Here is a 21,014-nt window from a genome sequence, read left to right as displayed (position 1 = left end):
AACCTGGCCTCCAGGTTGGCTTGCTTTTTTTTTTTTTTTTTTTTTTTTTTTGGCAAGGATGGGGTCCCCTTTTGCCTCCCTGGTAGATCAGCTGGCTGGATACCATCTAATCCTAACAGGTTCCGCGGGGCTTCTTCTGCACATGTGCAGTTCTTTGAAGCAAAATTCAATGCTTTCATCTTGACTATAAAGTGGTTCCAACAACTCCAGCTGAGGGAAAAGATAAGATACAAATTGGGCCCACGCTACACATATTTTTCAAGTCTTGCTAAGAAAGTAAAAAAAAAAAAAAAAATGTTTGGGTGTATTTTGATCCACGGGTGGCATTTTCAAATGTGCAAAAACAAAAACGTCTTGGAAGAGATTTCTTGTTACTATAAAGTCGTCTTCCTCTTGCTTTTCGGTTGTGAGAGAAAACTCTTCCACAACATTATGAGATCCACACGGAGAGGACCAAAGGGGCTTAAAAGAGTACATTACACTGAACAGGAAACCCCGTAGCACCGGTCCGAAAACACTAGACAGACTGGTGAGTAGATGCGGCCCCTGGAGCTACGCACTACGTTACCAAAACCAAAAACTAGAAACCTAGGGCGTTGGGATCACGACACCTGGGTGCAAACAGCTAACCAGGACTGCCGCCTGGAGGCAGTCATCTCCACGACTGGGATCTTCCAACACGGTCCAGGTCTGACTGGTTCCTGCAGAGAAACTGCAGAGTTCGGGTGCTGTGGTCTGTCCAATCACAGAGCACGGAGCAGCGAGGAAAAGCCCACAGGGCTCCCCTGACCTGACCCTGCCATGGGCAATGTCTGCAGGGGGCCACCCTCCTTAGTCTATGGCTCCTGGATGGATGCTGAGCACAGGGGGTTCCAGGCAAGTCGGGGAGTAGTTGAGGTGCGGCTCCTTGATCCACAGCAGGGGCACCCCGTTCTTCCCCTCCGAGTTCTTGCTGGAGTTCCGGCTTTTGAAGCGCACCAGCAGGATGGTGATGATGAGGATGCCGAAGATGGGGAAAGGGTAGAAGAAGACGAAGTAGAAGAGGGCGTCGTTGGAGCAGATGAGTGACTGCAGGGTGGAGCCTGGAAGGCAGCAAGGGACCAACCATGAGACGGGAGGCTGGACTGCCCGGGCCTGCTCCTGAGACTTCCCCAAACACTCTCCCAGCCCTCCCCACCGCCGCCAGGGACTGGGAGACTTTTCCCTGTTCTTTTTCTCACAACACCCCAAGCACTCATGCCTCTTAAGTTCAAATGCTGCAGAGTCTCCATTTCCACTGAGATCAACACGTCTGCCGGGAAAGTCATGTACACTCGAGCTTACTGACCGTGAACTGGCCGGTGTCTAGGGTGGTGGAGAAGCTGACTCCCATTCATTCTTACCTTCCTTCGTTGTAAGAGGGTATCTAACATGCCCTTCTGTGCCTAGGTCTACCGTAGACTGCTATGCCGGGGAGTCTAGCACATTCCCTTCCTGCCTGCTTCAGGAGCAGCTGTACTGGGAACGGCACTTGCTTACCATTATCAACTCACATACCACTGTGGGCCATGGACGGTGTCCAGTGTCTGGCTGCACAGGGGGGGACTTACAGCCAGGAGCCCTGACACCAGGTCAGTATTAGCCCTTGGCAGGAACCCGGCCTGCCTTCACGAAGCTTATCCCAGGTGTCCACAGAGGCAGGTCAAGTGTGTCCTCAGCACTTCCACTCCTGACACGGGGTGCACATTTGGTTCAGGCTCTGTTTCCCCTCCTATCATACGGTTGTACACCATTGGAATTATTAAGAAAAGTCAGCATGTACTGATGGTTGGCAAATTTATATCAAATGACTGACAGTCAACCACTCTCAACCCATACACATTTCAATGTCACTTAACATGATATGGACAGGAGGTGATACGGGCAGAGATTTTTTGAGCACCTGAACTGCAAATCAAGATGACGGGGTAGAGCGAACTGGTTGAGGATGAGAACCTGAGATTTCTTCGGTTCCTGGATTCTAAGCTGATTCTACTAGAACAAACACCATGTTCGGCCCGAGCGACTCTATGTTTTGACAGACGGGCAATCAAAAGAGTATTTCCTCCAGTCTGTGTTCAGAGTAAAAGGCCCTCATAGGAAGGAAACTGTGTTCCAGGCCATTCTGAGGTAACAGGCTGCTGTCGTGTGCCTCCAAACTCCTCCGGCTGTCTTTCTAGGCTGGTCCCAGTGACCAGGAAAAATCTACTATACCCACCCCTAAGTCATCCTCCAAAATAAAAGTGACCCGGAAACATGGGGGACGGAATGACTGACGGGCTTTACTTCTTTGCCCGCTCCTGTGAATCTGGAAACACTTGCTAAGTCACTGCACACCGACCTGGCATTCTAACATGTAACAAAGAAACACCAAGCAAGACACTCACACAATGAGATCTTACTGAAACAGACTCTGGTAGAGGTCAGATTGACCATAAAAGCCATGTGGTACCTCATCACTTTAATTCCTAGCCCTGGTTTTTTGTTGTTGTTTGTTTGTTTGTTTGTTTTTGGTGCATGGGTAACCTGAGGGTCAGCTCTGTGGGCTAGTGTGTCAAATTCTACATCTCAAACCCTACTAGTAAATGCCCACTGCAGTTAGGAAAAATGCTTAACCCACAACCAGGCTCTGAGTTTACTTTCTAGACTTTGCAGGGACAACAGTCACACCCCTCTTCTGTAACTGGGGGAACTCACTTGTGTCCAGCACCCGGATGCCAATGGGGGCCGACTCCTCCTCTGTTAGCCGGTACCACTCCTTCTGAGGGCTGGGCAACCACTCCTCCACATGGCAGGAGTAATTGCCTGTGTCGTGGGGGTTCGCCTCAAGCACCGTGAGCCGGTACAGCAGGGGTGAGAGTCTCTGGAAACGCAGCCTGCCCTCCCAAGGGCTGCCTTCGGGACCAAAGACAGCATCGGGTCCCACGCTCAGCAGGACCATCTTCTCTGCTGGATCTCCACTGTCCTCGTCTTCCGATGCCTCCTCTTCCTCCTCCTCTTGTTCTTCAACGCCAAGGCTGCCTCTTTTTCCTCCACCTTTAGTCCTTAGGGAATACCAGGCCACAGCAAAGCGGGAGTCTTGGCTTGATCGCGACAGGATGCTGCAGTCTAGTTGGAAAGCTGCCTTCTCGGATACCGTGGCATTGGGGACCACTGTGTCCACCTGCAGGGCGGCGTCTGGCGAGGGACAAGGAACAGAGAAGGGAGAAAAGGCTGATTCATTTCCCTAAAACAAACCAAACAGGCCAGGAAGGTGTCTCCAAAGGTAAAAGAGCTTGCCACACAGACCTGAGTCCAAGCTGCCCCAGAACCCAGGTCAATAAGCCAGATGCCATGGGTTTGCAGGAGAAAGGGAGGGTGCTGGAGAGCTGGCTCCATGGTTAAGAACACTTGATGCTCTTGCAGAGGACTGGGGTCCAACTGCCAGCAGCTACATAGTGGTCTACAACCATCCTTAACTCCAGTTCCAGGAGACCCAATACCTTCTGCTGACCTCTGCAGGTACCAGGCACGCATGTGACTCATACACACACACACACACACACACACACACACACACACACACACACACGCTGACAAAAAACTCACAAAATAAAATTTAAAAATCTAAAAATTTTTTCTTGTAGGGCATGGTGGCACACATCTTTAATCCCAGCACTTGGGAGGCAATGGCAAACAAATCTCTGGACGTTCAAGGCCAGCCTGGCCTGAGAATTCCAGGACAGCCAGGGCTACATAGTGAGATCTTGTCTCACCACCCCCACAAGTAAATTAATTAAATAAATGCATCGATAAACCAGGGAGAGGGAGGGTGGGAGGGAGGGAGGATGGAGGGGATCTAGACTGTGTACAGGTCTCAGGCTTCAGGACCACACAGGATCACACAGTGCGGCAGGATGGAAACTTTTGGCCCCTCCGTCTGCTCTCATCAGCTGTGCAGAAATCTCCTTTGGGTTTCATTTCCCTTGTTAGAGAAGTCTCCCACTGGGGGTTTGAGGAAGACTAAACATCAATCTAACTGGCAAGGACCTAGCTGGATCTCCCTAAGTGTCTGTCTCCTCCCACTCCACGGGGGGGGGGGGGGGGGGGGGGGAGAGCTTCCCCAGTGATCTGCCGGCTGGGAGTTGGAGTTGGGGGAAGTGTGCTCAGCAGCCATTCTCTACACTTTACTTCCAGGGAAAGACACGCACCGGCCTCCAGGAAAGGTTTCAAAACACCACCAGCAGCAAAACAGCCAACTGTGTACGTGAAAAAGAAAACTCCAAGGAGGGGATTTCTCCTCCAGCACGGCCAAGCACGGTGAAGTCAATCAATGCCCCTCTCCTGAGACAGACTGGGGCACAACACAGCTGTGACTCTAACATCAGCTCAAATTAGATGTGGCGCCACAAGGGGAAGAACTTGCAATGGTACAAGGACCACGAGAGTGAACATCAAGATGCCCAGAAGATACAAGGCCAGGCATTCGCACTGACAGGTCGCAAGTTCAATTCCATGCCATGTCCTTAAGGGATGGTTGACTCCTTGCTCTGATAAGGCTCAGTGGTGCTGTGATGCTGCAGGAGACATGAGGACTCTGCACATCTTAGGCTTAATTATGTGTTAAATGTAACAATAATTGCACCCAGTAATTATATGCGTTTAGACACTTTAGAAATGGCGATAGAGACACGAGGAACAAAGGGCCACACGGAAAAGTCACTAGTGCCAATAAAATGATTGGGAGAGGAGGGAGGTTAGAGGTACGTTGCTACTTTCTGCCTTTTAAAGAACTATTCTTTCCCACAGTAAACCCACCAGCCTAACTTCTGAACACATGGCTACTGTTTCAAGGTTTCCGTCATATCAACCACCTGTTCCCATCTGAATGTATGCTTTAAAAGGAAAACAGTCTTATGACCTAGAATAATTAACTGCTGGCTTTTATTCTAATTAAGAAATCTAATCACCTGAGGAGAAAGCCTGATGTGCGATTTCCCATTCATAGGAAAAACAAGTGGAGAGAATTTAGAATACGAATGTACAATATAAATGTTCATATGCTTAACTGCAAATGATCTCTTCCTTTTCTTAATAAAAGGATTTATTTTTATTTTATGTGCACTGTCTGTGTAAGGGTGTCGGGTCCCCTGGAACTGGAGTTACAGACAGTTGTGAGCTGCCACGTGGGTGCTGGGAATTGAACCCGAGTCCTCCGGAAGAACAGCCAGTGCTCTTAACCACTGAGCCATCCATCTCTCTAGCCCCTGCAAATCATGTCTTAACTAAAATTTTATTCAGGATCGTGGTAGTTAACCTTTATTTTTGACCGTATTTGGAATCACTTAGGACACGCCCCTTTGAGCATATCTGTGAGGGCATTTCCAGAGAGGATCACCAAGAAGGGAAGACCCACCTACCCTGAATGTGGGCCGCAGCACCCTACAGGCAGGGGTCCTGGTGACCCAAAGGCAGAAAGGGAGAAAGCCAGCTAAGCAGCGGCATCCACTTCTCTCTGCTTCCTAACCAGATGCAGTGTGACCCAGCTGCCTCCACGACACCCCACCACGACACCCCACCACGACGGGCTGTCTCCATCAAACCAACCCTTCCTCCCCGAAGTTGCTTCTCTGGTCACAGCGACAGGATAAGTGCCTTTCAAACACTCAAAATACTCTTAACACGGAAGGCTAGGGGCCTTACCAGGTCGCATGACTGTGACGACCGTCTGCCCAGCTGTGTCCTCAGCCCGTTTATACCACACACCACTGGGGCTGGGCAACCACTCCTCCACCCGGCAGCTGTAGGTCCCGCTGTCCTGGACCGCCACATTCTGGATGAAGAGCCTGTACACGCCGGAAGACGGGCTCTCCAAGTGCAGTCGGCCCTTGAGGTTGTTTTTGGCGGCCTGTTCACCATAGTGGAAGGTAGCATCTCGGCTCAGGTGGGCCACTGTTTCCCGCTCTGGGTGGTTGGGCTTCCAGACAAACCATTCCACCATGAGCTGGGAGGTGACGCTGGTACGGTTCAGGACCACACACTCCAGCTGGATCTGCCAGGTCTCCAGAACAGACAGGTTGCCCTGGGCTTGGCTGAGCTTCAGACGGCTGTCTGAACAGGGAAGAGAGAGACACTGTGACATGACGAAAAGCAGGGCACGGCACCCTGAGAGAGCAGTTAACGGGTGCCCTTGGGGCACAGCAGAGTGTCTCATACATTTCTCAAACACGGCACCCTAAGTGTGTTGAATCCCTGGCCACGCGTTCAGAACCCTTCCCTAAGGGCGTTAGGTGTTTGGGGGAGGGCAAACAGGCGATAAAAGAGGAACTGCATAGACTCCAAAGTGTGTGGTTGACTGAAGAGGTAGCTAGCAAGAGAAGGGGCAGGCAAGGGCACGGACAGCCCTTCTCCCAGCAGGGGTAAACTCGAAGTTGAACCCAGGGTCCTGCACATGCTAGGCACGTACTATACTACTGAAATATCGCTGTGGCTTTGAATGAGAATGGCCCCCATAGTCTTATATATTTGAATGTTTGGTTCCCAATTGGTAGAACTATTGAGAAGGATTAGGAGGTGTGGCCTTGCTGGAGGAGGTGTGTCATCAGGTGTGGGCTTTGATGTTTCAAAAGCCTACACCACTCCCAGTCTGTCTGTCTGTCTGTCTGTCTGTCTGTCTCTCTCTCTCTCTCTCTCTCTGTGCCTGGGGTTGGTGGATCAGATGTAAGCTCTCAGCTACTGCTCCAGCACCATGCCTGTCTGCCTGCTGCCAATGCTCCTCACCATGATGGTTATGGACTCACCCTCTGAAACTGTAACAAGCCCCCGATCAAATGCTTTCCTTTATAAATTGCCCCGGTCATGGTGTCTCTTCACAGCAACAAAACAGTGAGCAGGACAGTCCACCAACCCTTTGAACACTGTGTTTTGAGACAAGGTTTCACTAGGTTGCCCATGCTGGCCTTGAGCTTCTGTAGCCTGGCAGGCCTTGAACTGGTGATCCTCCTGCGTCAGCTGTCTGGGAACCTAGGATTACAAGCCCACACCAGCAGGCCTGTGTGAGGAGTAAATTTTTAAGTCTGACCACATGATAAATGGACTATGCAGAGCCAGAACCATAAAGGAACTGCCAAGGAAAACCCAGTTTAATATGCATAGACACTGGGCCTCTGAATGGCTTCTCTTTCAAGGTGGGGAGAGAAACAATGGGATATCAGCACAGGAAAGATGGTACTGATGAGGCTGGGCAGTGTAAACAGCCACCAACAAGGTTTCCCGACATGGAAGAAGTAGCATCCCTGCAGCTGCACAAAGGACCCGAATGAACCTCTCTGTACGAAAAGATGCTAACAGCTATGATTGTAAACACACAACGGAGCCTTGGACCAGCATCCCCGAGTGACCTGTAAAGAGGAGGAGAACCCGACACACTTACTCTCTGCACTTCAGTGTTGTGTGGATGGTGTGTTCCACACAGAAGATTGCTGGTACAAATAAAAGGCAAAAACAAAACAAAACAAAACAAAAAACAAAAAAACAAAAACCCAAAATGATTCTATTTTTAAACAGTTTGGCCAAAATATACATATGAGATGTTAACGCTGGCACTGTATCTGAGTTGCAAGACTACGATGCTTTCCACTGTGGGTCCCCACTGCCTGCAAAGGCTCAGTAATGTATGCTTTCTCATCAGGAAGAAGGGGAGGGGGACAAGGAGCAGAAAAAAAAAAGAGAGAAAGATGCAAACCATAGAATCAACTGAAAAAGAAAAGCTGTTGTAGTCAGCATCCTGGGAATTTTCTGTACTAAGATTTGTCACAGGAGAGATGTCACTATGCTTGCTGATGGGGATCCTCACGGCCCTTTCGATTGTCTCACTTAGCTCGGCAGCAGGCTTAGATGGAGAAACCCCTTCAATATATTTAGTGCCCAAGAGGACCTTCCTGGCATCAAACCAAAGGAGGAAAGGAAAAAGACCAGAGACGAGAGAAGAAACCTTAGGAGATGGGTATCAGAGGGGCGAAAATAACATTATCCTTGGGAAGTGGGATCACAGGAGCAAAACTCACATTATCCTTGGGAGGTGGGGATCAGAGGGGCAAAACTCACATTATCCCTGGGAAGTGGGATCACAGGAGCAAAACTCACATTATCCTAATGGAGAAGAACCGGGATGGAAGGCAGAGGCAGGGCAAGCGAGATCCCTGCAGGCCTCACAGCAGCTGCTGGTCAGCTCTCAGAAGGCCCTAGTGACACACTGCAGCATGGGCTGCAACCTCAGCAAGCTGGGAGGCTGAGGCAGTAGATCTCAAGGTCAAGGCCTGCCTGGATTACATGGTGAGTCTGAGCGCAGCTTGAGTAACTGAGACGTTCATCCCGGGGCCTGGCAGGCAGGTAGGACCCAGGTCATGGGATGGCCACAGAAAGCACCTCAGAGATGGACTTCCTGCTCTATGTACCAGTGAAACAGTCAACAGAACATGCCCCTGTGTGCCACATGGATCCCAGAACACAGGGCATCTTCTGCGAAAGGACGGGAATGGTGTCTTTACATCCAGCATGCATCAGGCCACATCTGGTCCCATTGCTTTGCTGGGAGTCTGATGAAGAAACAAAGTCCCTGATAATTCAAGGAGCTTCATCTAGTAGAGACCCAGGCAACAAATATGCCTATGTGCATGCATACATGTGTGTGTTTGAATACATAAACAGCATAAGGTAGCTAAAAAGTGGGTTGGAGGTATAAACATGAAAAGCGCTTCACAATTACCGACATATGAATAAGTAAATGGACAGACTATCAGGGGTGCTATGAACTGGGAAGGGGAACCAGTGATGGGTGCTATTTAAGTTAAAATGAAATAGGAGTGCCTCTCAGAGGAAGACAGAGGTAAACGAGTATCTTTGCCCAGTATGTTCCATGCTGAAATAGTAGTACACAGGCCCTGTGCTGTTCAAAGAAAGTCACCACCAATCCCTTCATCGGCCAGTATGTACGAAGGATGTTATGCCAGTGGCTGAAGGCAAAGACACAGGTCTGACTGCACCATGCTTATGACGTACTGCAGAAGAGATGCAGACAATTACCATACTGTGTGGACAAGGGATACGGGAGAAATCAGGGTAGACTTCCTGGAAGTGGTGCCGAGTGAAGTCTTGGGGATGGGACGAAACTGGAGAAGTGGAAGGAGGGGTTCATTACAGGCACAGGAGACCACAAAAACAGACAGGACTGTGCTCCTGGCCCTTGAGGAAGGACAGAGGGTGACAATACCCACAGGACACACGGAGGAAGAGAGTGCAGTGAAGGCCGCACCACAAGGGGAATTGGGAAGCCAGGCTGACTGAGAGAGTCTGAGGGGCCTCTCTACATTAGGAACGAAATAACCAGATTTCTCACGAACTGTTCCAGGGTGGGCGTTACAGGCAGAAAGCTGGCCAGGGCTGCCCAGAGCAGAACTGAGGCTTGCAGGGGCGAATCAGCTGTCGCCCTGGAGGTCACCTGCCTGTCTGCATTCTGGAGACCTCAGCTGGCCTCAGTATCTCATTGAAGAAGCTCCCACAGGAGCGTTGAGGATGCTCAACTCAGCATCAGGACAACAGCAGGTCTGGTACAGGGCCTGCAGGGCATCAGAATTGACAGTCTGTGCATCTACAACCACACCCAGGGTGCCTCTGTGGCAGCCTCAGAGAGTGTGTGTGTGTGTGTGTGTGTGTGTGTGTGTGTGTGTGTGTGTGTGTGTGTTCAGAGTTCCCCAGGTCCTACGGTCTCTGGAGTAAACACACAGGCCCATGATGGCCACACGCTTACCTGGCTGCTTCACGGTGACCTCGGTGCGCCCTGAAACCTCCTCGGCCAGCTTGTACCAGGCGTAGTTGGGGCTCAGCAGCCACTCCTCCACGTGGCAGTAGTAGCTACCACTGTCACTGACCTCAGCTCTCTGCACAGTGAGGCTGAACAGGCCCCCTGACGCATGCCTCTCAAACTGCAGCCGGCCTCGCAGGCCCTCCTCCTCGGCATAGGTTCCATACTCAAAGGCTGAGCTGTGCGTGGTTTTGAGAATGAGCTTGCCATCTGCGTCCGAGGGCTTGTGAACGTACCACAGCACGGCGAAGTGCGAGTTCTGGCTGGTCTGGGACTTAACGGAGCAGTTGAGCTGAATTGGCCGGTTCTCCACCAGCGTGAGGGTTCTCTTCGACTTGCTCACCTGCAGCTTCGTCACTGCGAAGGGAAGAGGGAAACTCAGAGGGCCGACAGTCCTGGAAACGAGGCCCGTCCCAAGCTCACGTCTCGGCTGGGAGACCGGGTCGGTCCAGCAGGGAATATACCATGAGTGAACATCCTTCACGACCTCCCCCAGTGTTAGCCACCCATCTACTGGCCCCCCTGTCCATTCTCCGTGCACCGCTGACCACCCCCAGCCAAGACACCAATCTGCCCAGAGCTTGACCTTGCTTAAAAAGTTTAATGGCTCCCAACTGCCTGTAGAATCTACAGAGTAAGATTCACCTGGCCAGCACGAAGAAGCCCGCTCAGAACTTGGCCCTTGCCTAACTGTTTTGACTCATCTCCTAGGACTCCCCCTCCACATGCACCGCTCCCCCGCCCCACACGCTTTGCCCTGAGCCCTGGCCACTGGCCTGCTGTTCTGCCGCCTCCCCGCCAGACTCTTCTTCCCACTCCATCTCTTGACCCTCTCTGTCTCCCATCCCACCAGGCAAGGTTTTTCCTCCCTTGGTGCCTTCTGGTACCCAGGCTGTGTGGTCCCCCCCACCCCCGACACTTCCATCTCTCCCCTCCCCTAGATGCTCAGCTCCCAGGAACAGAGATCAAGCTTTTCCATTCAGCCAGCTGACATTTCCCATCACCCACGGTTCCACTAGGGCTGTAAAAAGCTGAGGACACCCTGAGAGTGGGACAGTCTCAGTCTCACAGTGCTAACTGCTGGTGGAACCCCTTACTTCTGGACCCTAGAGCCTAGCACAGTATCTAAGCTTCAGAAAGCAAAAAGCCCTCCCTCGATGATTGCTAGGATACTGGAGATGCGGCAACGGGCAGTTACGGGATGTTGGTGCAGATCTTGAAGAGGACAGCAACGGACGGAGCGGAGCCAGAACCAGCCTCGCTTCCCTTACTATCGTAGTCCAGAAGCAACAGGGATGGCCCACTCCAGAGAATAATAATAGGGATGGCCCACTCCAGAGAATAATAATAGGGATGGCCCACTCCAGATAATAATAATAGGGATGGCCCACTCCAGAGATCCTTGCTTGATAATGGAGACGATATTCACCTTTAAGGTGTCGAGAAGCCAAACTCTAGTAAAATGTATCTTAGGATGATAATTGGAGGATTTTACCCTATATATCATCACACTTGCCTCTGCTCTTCCTTACCAACCTACTTCTTCCTACTGAAAACAGAAAAATACAACAAAAAGAAGAAAGGAGAAGGCAATTCTCTCAGTGAACCGATAATCAAGGCAGGAGTCCACCACACTCCATTCTTCACACCTTGATTCCGGACCACTTTGCCAGCTGAGGTTATGGGACAGGACCCGCGGCGAGGAAACAGCTAAGGCCCCTGCCGACTGGCCAGGCCCATCTCCAGGCCAGGCTGGGCAGCCCATTTCCTTAAGGCTGGAGTCCAGCAGCTGGAATGCGCAGAAACTGTCCAGGTGTGGGACTGGGCCCCTGGTTGTGACCCTGGGATTCTGGCCAGCTAGCTGGCCTGTTTCATTAGCGGCTTCAAGGGCTGAGTCCCACGTGTAAGGAAGGAGAGTTTCTGATGCCACAGACCACTCCTCTGTGTGTCGGGGAACACACAGATGTTCAGGATGAATATGAAAGTTTGGCGAGAAGGCAGAGCAGGGTCCCACACCCAGCACCATTACTACAAAAGCACCTCTGAGGATCTGTCTCGTGTTGCTGAGGCAGACTTTCTCCTTGTGAAGGACTTTTGAATTCACACACAGACATCAAGACGGGCCATGGCCCCACACTCTAGCATCATCTATTTTTCTTTTCTTCAAACACAGAGTGCTTCAGGGCACACTGGGCATCTTGGAGCCTGGGTTGGCATTAGCCTGATGGTCAACTTTTCCAAGTGGACTCCTGTGAGTCCTGAAACAACCTGTTCCCTTTCCGACCCAATTCCCCACATGCAAACGGTATCTCAATCAGTGCAGACAACACCACCTGAATTATCTGGTGTATGGCCAGATGAACTGGGTTGTTCTGTGTGGAGCAGAAAGAGCTTTAACATGTATTATTAATTGGGGCCAGATTATTTTTGCAACTGTTACTAAGGAAACCTCAATTGCTATAGTAACCGCATATGTTAAACTGGAATCCTATGACTCAACTTCAATTCAGTCACATGGTCAGAAAACCAGAAGCCAAGGAAGAGAAATATTTCAAAGCATTTCCAATTTTTCTTTTTCTTTTCTCTTTTTGCTATCCCATGTCAAAATATTGTGAAGTATTGGGGAGCTTAAAAGAGAGGCACTTTTGAAATTTGGTACATGTCTGACAGACGGGCAGGGGGTCAGCTCTTACTCTAAGCTCAGCATTTCCTCCCATATCTCCAGGGTAGGGAGGACACGTCCTGAAGCCTGGAGGAGTCAGGAGGCTCCATGGCTAATTAGGAAGCATTCACAAGCCTGTCTCAGCATTGCCCAGGGCAAGGAGCGGCTGCAAGCCTCGTCTCCCTCCCGGCTAGGACAGCCTGGGCTTTTTAAGGACCCGTGTTTTCATCTGCAAATAAGATCACTAGAAGTGTGCATCTAATTCACCCAGAGTGCCCGGCAGATTAAATGCAGTAGCTAAGAGTTTAGTACCAGGCTGGGTGTACCCTGAATACTAGGTAAGTTTTAGCTCTTCTCATTCCCTTTTGGTTTCTATTTCTGGTCCCAAGATCAAAGCCCATCATTAGATGGGACACTGATAAAAGTGGGCAACTGAACTTTTAAAAGTGCTGTAGATAGGGCCGTCAAGCTGTCTCAGAGGATAAGGGCGCCTGCTGCCAAGCCTGGTGACCTGAGTTCAAACCCAAGGACAAAGAGAACTGATCCCATCAGTTGTCCTCTAGTCTCCATGGTGTGCTATGCCACGTACCTACTTCCTATAACACACACACACACACACACACACACACACACACACACACACACACACACACACAAAAATAAAATAAATCCTCAGTCTGGAGAGGTGGCTCGGTGGTTAAGAGCACTCACTGCTCCTCCAGAGGGCTTAGGTTCAATTCCCAGCACCCATAAGGAGGCTCACAATTATCTGTAACTCCAGGCCCAGGGATCCAACACCCTCTTCCGGCACCAGGCACATGCATGGTATAGACATACATGCAGGCAAAACAACCATATACATAAAGTAATCATAAACAAAAACTTCGAAGTGCTGTGGACCAGCAGCATGAGACGACTGGGTGGGTGTTTCTCAGAAACAGACTCTCAGGCCCACTACGTCCGAATCTCCATCTGAACAAGATTCTTAGGAGAATCAGACTTGCCTTCTACCAAGGAAACCCCAGACTTAGCTGCGCAGCAAATGGACTTGGAGTCAATGAATGCTGAGGCGAAAGGAAGACACTCAGAAGTGAGGCTGAGTTAATCTCCAGTCAAGCAGCAGGAAGTGAGAGAATGCAGCAGGAGAAGGGGCAGAGAGATGGGCTGGCCCGATGGCAAGGAAGGCTGGCCTGGCCGTGCAGTACACTCACACGCCAGCATCTGCCTTCCCAGCAGCTCCCATCATTCACAGGAATGCCCTTTCTTGCTGCAGATGGACAGTTTCCACCCCAGGTTTGGATCAAACCTAGGAGAGTCTGTCAGTCAGCCCAGGAAAGGCTGCTGAGCCAGGAGGAACAGGGTGCATGGGGGACAGAGAGTGAAAAGGGGGCGCTCAGCAGCAGAGAAGAGCAGTTGTTCCCCAGCCAACCTGCCCCATCCTCTGGTTTCATGCGTGCACTGCTCATGTGAAAGGCACCTACTCCACCAGTAAACGATTCTCCTTAAGCGTAACCATAGCTGCCTTATACCAAGGGCCATTTTTAAAAGGGCTTCCCTTTTTGCATATGTCTGGGCAAAAGAACTATGACCCAATCATTGCTAATCACATGGGTGATTGAATAAAAACCCAATTAATCTTTTAAAAGAGGGGTCATTAATTCTGACTGTGATGAAAGAGCGAGAACCTTGCAAAAAAGCTGTGGTCCCTGAGCTGGGCTCCGAGAAACACATGAGCAGGTGTCCAACAGGTGAAAACAGAAAGGGAAAGGGAGCCCAGAGCAGGCAACAAGGCCAACTTCTCTGTGTGCTGATCGGGGAAGAGGCAGTGGTCAGGCATGGTGGATGAAGTTACAAAGCTGAGTGGCCAACACTGTGGGGTCCCAGGGCTGGTTCTCTATCTTGCCCACCTGTAGCTCTCAGAGAGGAACTGGTGGATAAGTAGCAAAGCTACCTGGGAACTTGTTAGAACCATACTGGGTCGGAAATAGGGGGAAGAGGGACACCCGGGGACCTGTGGGTTTGTGAGCCTACAGGCCCTTGTGGTGCATTCAAGTGTGAGAAGCCACAGGTTCAGCAGCATGGCAGATAATTCTGGGCAGGAGAGCAAGGAAAGAGCAGAGGAGAGGTGAGGAGAGATGGGTAGAGAATGGAGACGAGGAAGGGAGACTCCGTTCTCTCTAAAACATCTGACGGGAATGCCAGGGACAGAGGAGGCCAGGGGCTGGGGCAGGAAGTGCAAGGAAGCAGGTCATCAGGAGACACCCCTCCCTCAACATGCACACACGAACGTATGCACCAACACATGCACGCACACCCTGGGAAGCGAGCAGCAAAAGCAGCTGCCACTCATGAAGGGACTGCGCTTGAAGTGCCGATGCCTCAGTTCCTGCTCTTGTCCTTCTGCACGGCCACGACCTATCCAGTCTCTGATAAGCTCTTCCTCAGACTGTCAGCCTGAAGATGAGTCCCCCAGCCTTTGCCCCAGCCAAGGAGAACTTCCTAAAGAGAAAGCAAGGGGGTGGTCACTCCCAAGCTGACATCCTGTCCCTGGGACAGCAGTTCTCCACAGGGCAGACAGCTACCTTACTCCCCTGCCACACACCACGCATCTTCACGGGGATCTGGAAGCAGCAAGTCTTTTGATTGTTACACTGGTTTAGGAAGTGGGAGATATTTAATGGCTCAAATTCTCTCCAGTAAAGCTCTGTCCCGTGTCCTGTATGACTTTCAAATGACATTCTACGAGTGAGAATTCTGCCTTTGAGCCTAAAGGCTACTTCACTCTTATAGTAAATACAGCACTCTTTCCCCTCATGTTTTTAATACACAAGGTCAACTAGGAGAGAGCTTTATCTTCTTCAGTCACCCCCTTTGTAGTAGCTGTCACTGCAGTTAATGGCAGCATGCACAGCCCCTCCAGCCATGGCTGTGCCCCCTCGTCACTGTCTTTGGGTAGTTATTTATGGTGAGATGCATTTTGCTACAAAAACTTTAAAATATATATATAGTCCTCCTAGCCAGATGTGGTGGCACATACTTATAATTCTAGCACTTGGGAGGCTAAGGCAGGAGGATCACGAGTTTGAGGCCAGCCAAACCAAACAAAAATAAACAAAGAGCACCACTGGGGGAACCTGACACTGTTTAAAGGTTATGCGACTAGAAAATTACACTGAATTTTATTTAACTTCATTTCAGGTTAGTAAAGGCAAACTGTCATCTAAAAGGAGGTACACGTTGGCTGGCGAGATGGCTCAGCTATTAAGAGTACATATTGCTCTTGCAGAGGACCTTAGCTCAGTTCCCAGGACAGGTCAGGCAGCTCACAACCACCTGTAACTTCAGCTCCAGGGGATCTGATGCCATCTTCTGGATTTCTGAAGTACCTGTGTTCCTACACACACACACACACACACACACACACACACACACACACACACACACACACTAAAAAGAAAATCTTTACTAAAAGGGTATATGGTCTACACATGATCGAATCCCTAATTCTCCAGGTTAGGACATTCCTACTTAATAAACTCATCTCATGCTACCCTCTACCCTAAGCTCTCTACAAATACTATGTGTTCCTCACTAGTCCTAGCAAGTAAGTATTAGTCCCAATTTTACCAAGATTCTTTCTCAGTCACACAGCCAGTGATCTGGGAGACCTGGAATCCCACCCAGGCCATGTGGTTCACCATTATTTTTAAAAGCATGAACTGCCCCACCCGATGTGTCCATTGCCCGTGCTGGCTCAGGCCCACATCTGGAAGGTCCGAATGCATTGCCTACTCCATTGCCCGTGCTGGCTCAGGCCCACATCTGGAAGGTCCGAACGCATTGCCTACTCCATTGCCCATGCTGGCTCAGGTCCACATCTGGAAGGTCCGAATGCATTGCCTACTCCATTGCCCATTCTGGCTCAGGCCCACATCTGGAAGGTCCGAATGCATTGCCTACTTCCATCTGTAACCTCCTCCAGACAGTCTGCACTGGAGCCCCGTGTGATACCCACTTCTGCAATCCCAGCAGATGCTCAGACATGCCCACAGGGGTAGAGAGGGCTGGGGCAGAGGGAAAGCAGAAAGGGGCTGGGAGGGGAGACAGCAGATTAGGAGAATCCCAGGCACACCCTACCCCGCCTGACCTGTCTGCAGACAGAGCAGTGACCCTAACTAGCTGACACCAGTAACACACATCAGGTAGATTCCTGCTGCCACAGTGGCAAGAAGGCTGAGGCACTAGTGGAGGGCTGAGAACTCCTCTGGGGCTCTCACACTCACGCTTGCTCTGTCCTGCAGAGACAACAGGCAGAAGCTGCGTGGGTAGGAAGAGAACCGAGACGGCCCTGGGAGAATGCAGGGCCACTCCTCTGTGAAGGACAGCGCATGTTCACATACCACGGACGCACACAGTCATAGGAAGGGCCCTCAGCTGGCTCAATCTGCCAGGTCAGCAATGTGAACGCAAAGAAAACGGATTTGGCAACATGCAGAGGGCATTAAATATTCATCCGCCTGCCCATCAGTCGGATCCCAGCAGAATACACCCACTGACAAGCAGGCTTCTACCACCGGACGGACGCTGTCCGCCTGGAGGCTTGTTTATTGCTTTGTCAATTTTAATGCACAATATTTAATAGTCAGACCAAGGGATGGTCATAAACATTTGCAAAGTGAATGCTGACATTTCCCTTATTGCTTCTGTATTTAGCCATGTGAAATTGGAGGGTGTTTTTGGAACTGAAGAAAATCAGAAGGAAGCAAGATGATGCTTCACAGTTAAGAGAGAAAGAAAAAAAAAAAACTGAACAAGAATGGAACACATTGGACTGGCTAAGTCTTGCCTAAGTGCTCCACGGGATCATTCAGATAAGAGCAGACTAAATCAAGCACAGAAAGGGAGGTTGACGATTGCCTTGGGATCACAGGCTCTGAAGCACGCCTATGGAATGCAAGTGGCCAATGAAAAATGGGCCATGGACGGGCAATGGACACATTGGGTGGGGCAGTTCATGCTTTTAAAAATAATGATGAACCACATGGCCTGGGTGGGATTCCAGGTCTCCCAGATCACTGGCTGTGTGACTGAGAAAGAATCTTGGTAAAATTGGGACTAATACTTACTTGCTAGGACTAGTGAGGAACACATAGTTAGTATTTGTAGAGAGCTTAGGGTAGAGGGTAGCATGAGATGAGTTTGTTAGGTAGGAATGTCCTAACCTGGAGAATTAGGGATTCGATCATGTGTAGACCACAGCAAGTCACTTCTGACAGCAAGTCGCCCATTCCAGGTAACCAGTGAGCTTGGTGAAGTAAAAGCAGTAGTCTGGTCCCCATCAGTGGTTCTGGCAGGGAGCAGTCTGGGTACAGACCACATGGCACTTGACTGCAAAGGACTTTACAGCAGTGGAAGCAGATGATAAATGGGCGGAGTCAGTCACCGGTGCCCGAGGTTCTTGTTGATTCTCCTCAAGTAAGAACATTCACTAAAACATTCTTTAGGGATGGATGGTATCTCTTTGGAAGATGCTAACCCAGGCTTGGAGGAAGGAGGCTGGCACTGGTGTCCCCTGGTCCTAGAGCCACCTTTAGGCAGAAGTGAGAAGAAATAAAGGAACCTGAAAGAGGTATGTATTGGATTTTTGTCTTTTACAACTTGTGTGTCAACAAAGCTCCAAATGCTTTGTGGCCTTAATGCCATGGATGACAAAACCAGACAGGGCACCCACATAAAGTACCTGGTGCTAGGGTGCAGCCCTGGGAGTGGAGTGCTTGCTTAGCACACACAAAGCCCTACATTACACACACACACACACACACACACACACACACACACACACACACACTGTACCAAAGGATGCCGGGGGAGAAGAAAACACAAGTAAGTATAAATTTGGCTCATTGTCTACAAAGTACATAATAAAATTACAAGTGGAGCTCTGGGGCCAGACTGCCTGTTTAGGCTTGAATCCTGGCCCTGCCACTCATCATGAGTCACTGGGCAACTTATTCACCCTGGGTGGCAGAGTCCTCATCTGGGAGCTGTGTCAGGCACCCACACACCCACTGACCCTGCATGGACTAAAGGAGAATGAAGTTGTCAGAAGCAAGGCGTTTACAATGGTGACGGCCACACATTGCTACTGTTATTAATCCTACCAGTGCTGTGGTTTCCACACACCAAGGACCTGAAAGGAAAAATATCCTCCATCAAGGATGTCACGAGGTTGAATGCTTAGTAAGATGTGATTACATGGTTTTAAAAAAGGGCACTATCTCCACTACCAGCATTTTTCATTAAGGAATACTTACACTTTGGTTCAAATCCCAATCTCCCACTCATTGCTGATGGTGGTGAAGTTGGGGGCAGGGCACTGTTTGCCTGTCCACTTATCAAACGGAAACTAAATACCTTCCTCCTGGAGTTACCACAAAGTCTCAGTGAGAGAGCACACCCCAAGGACCCAATACTGTCTCCAGTACACAGTCTCCTTGCCCCCAAAGAAAGCACCTGGACTAGCTGAACTGGCTGAGCCTTTAGGGAGAAGAAGCTCTTTGGAAAGTATTCGGTAATAAGTGCCTAAATAATTACCACAGGAGGCAGAACACTCAGGGATGCGCCCTCCCTGGTGTCTCAGCCATGCTGGGAGCCACACGCTCTTCCCGGTGCCTACCTTTGCTCTTCCCAGCCTCCAGAGGGCTAGCACGTGTGTTACTGTGTAGCCGTAAGCGCAGACCTTGTGACAGCTATTGCCAGGAGCTTTCCCTAGGGAGGACAAGGCAACACCTCACCCCCTCCAGGTCCCAAGAGCAAAGCAGAATTCAATTCTGCCAAAGCTCACCTGGGCACTGACTTTATCCAGCTCAATTACAGAGCAGCAGGCGAGGGGTTAATGGGCAGGAGCAGGGATGATTTCACAGCAAGCACACTGGAAGGTGTTCACCCAGCTGCAATGGTCCAGAGACACAGCTGTGCAGATGGAACCCACTCTCCTAAGTCTTCCACCCACCTGTCTACTCTAGCCTGCCCATGGGATCACCTGCAATTAACGCAGAACTGCGATACAACTAGGTGGGAAGGGCATCCGGATACACAGGTGAGGGTCCCATGACCCTTCCTGACCCCTCCTTCAATGAGGGAAGAATCAATGGCCAAGAAGCCCAGGTGGAATGATCTTTTTGCAAGCAGGCCCAGGAGGCTCCTGAAGATGGTGGCAGTTTGGAACGCTCAAAAGTGCCCAGTGCCAACCACTACTTGTGAAGCCACAGAGTCTCCGTGGCATGTTGACGCTCAGGCAGATGCTGTTGCTGGATTCAGCCTTCTCAATGGCAGTCCAAGTTTGGAAAGCAGGACTTGCCCCTCTCTGGACCCCTCCATCTCATGTGTATGAGACACAAAGGCAGTCCTAACCCCACGGGCAACGACAGTCAATAAGATGGTGATGGGAAGAGCAGATGTATCTGGGCTCTCACCTCAGGCTGAGTCTCAGCTCTGCACCTTTGTCACGGCTCATAGTAGTCAAAAGAGTCCCATAAATCTGAATCAGAATCCAAACAATGAGAACCCTAATGAACGAGGTGCACACACGTGCTTCTGGGTTCTAGTCGATTCCAAGTAGTAACAGAAACAAGGAGACAGCAGGGGTTATTCGGCAGGGCAATGGCAAGCAAGGTCTCGGGGGGCACTGTCTCTGCTACCTTCCCAAGCTGCAAAACCAGGACAGGCACTGCTGCTCACAACACTGACCTCGAGTGGCAGACAAGACAACGAGAATGCACAATTACCATCCCTAAGTACTCTACTTCCTACGGCAGCCAGCGGTATCTCCACACCCTGCACAAGAGCTTACATCCAGTGGGGTCTCCACTTAGTCCATTAACCTGAACACCCACTGAAGAACAGCCTCTTCCTCAGCATCCGGTTTGCCCAGTTCAACTCTAATTGGCCGGAGAGGGTCTCAACATCTACAAAACCCTTTGTTCCTAATGTGGTACAGAAGAGGCCTCTGTGACGGGGTCAGGCAAGGGGAAGGATAAACGCAGACCTCACCACCTTCTAACCTCACATTGCTGAAAACTTCCCCATCTGTGTGTGGCCCTCTGAAGGGACCAGGCTGGGCACTAATCATAGTAGGGGAGAGTGAGTGAGTGGGACAGAAAGAAAAAACCCAACTGTTTGTAAGTTCTAACCACCACCATTGGCTGTGTGTGGGGGCCTTTTCTTTCTTTCTTTCTTTCTTTCTTTCTTTATTTATTTTTGGTTTTTCGAGACAGGGTTTCTCTGTGTAGCTTTGCGCCTTTCCTGGGACTCACTTGGTAGCCCAGGCTGGCCTCGAACTCAGATATCCGCCTGGCTCTGCCTCCCAAGTGCTGGGATTAAAGGCGTGCACCACCACCGCCCGGCTTTAGGGGCCTTTTCTATTCTAGGGGTGCAGCATCCTAGACTGGGCTCTCTGCTCCAACAGCTTCCAACCTAGCCAGCCACATTACT

At 50.4% G+C, this 21,014-nt stretch overlaps 1 protein-coding gene across 1 annotated transcript in view; it reads right to left on the bottom strand.

Moving 5' to 3' along the window:
* Positions 1 to 279: 279 nt before the first annotated feature.
* The window catches only part of Igsf3 (immunoglobulin superfamily member 3), an 89,746-nt gene continuing 69,011 nt past the window's right edge, over positions 280 to 21,014 (bottom strand). The window contains exons 8-11 of the mRNA XM_059265966.1: positions 9,806 to 10,216; positions 5,701 to 6,108; positions 2,716 to 3,195; positions 280 to 1,082 (exon numbers count right to left, since the gene is read on the bottom strand). Of these exons, the coding sequence (XP_059121949.1) occupies positions 832 to 1,082; positions 2,716 to 3,195; positions 5,701 to 6,108; positions 9,806 to 10,216 (1,550 nt within the window). The 3' untranslated portion in view covers positions 280 to 831. The remainder of the gene's footprint in view (positions 1,083 to 2,715; positions 3,196 to 5,700; positions 6,109 to 9,805; positions 10,217 to 21,014) is intronic.

Source organism: Peromyscus eremicus, chromosome 6 (genome assembly GCF_949786415.1).
Source record: "Peromyscus eremicus chromosome 6, PerEre_H2_v1, whole genome shotgun sequence".
Classification (NCBI taxonomy): domain Eukaryota; kingdom Metazoa; phylum Chordata; class Mammalia; order Rodentia; family Cricetidae; genus Peromyscus; species Peromyscus eremicus.
The sequence above is the reverse complement of the archived record's forward strand: the minus strand, read 5'-3'. Positions and strand labels throughout refer to the sequence as shown.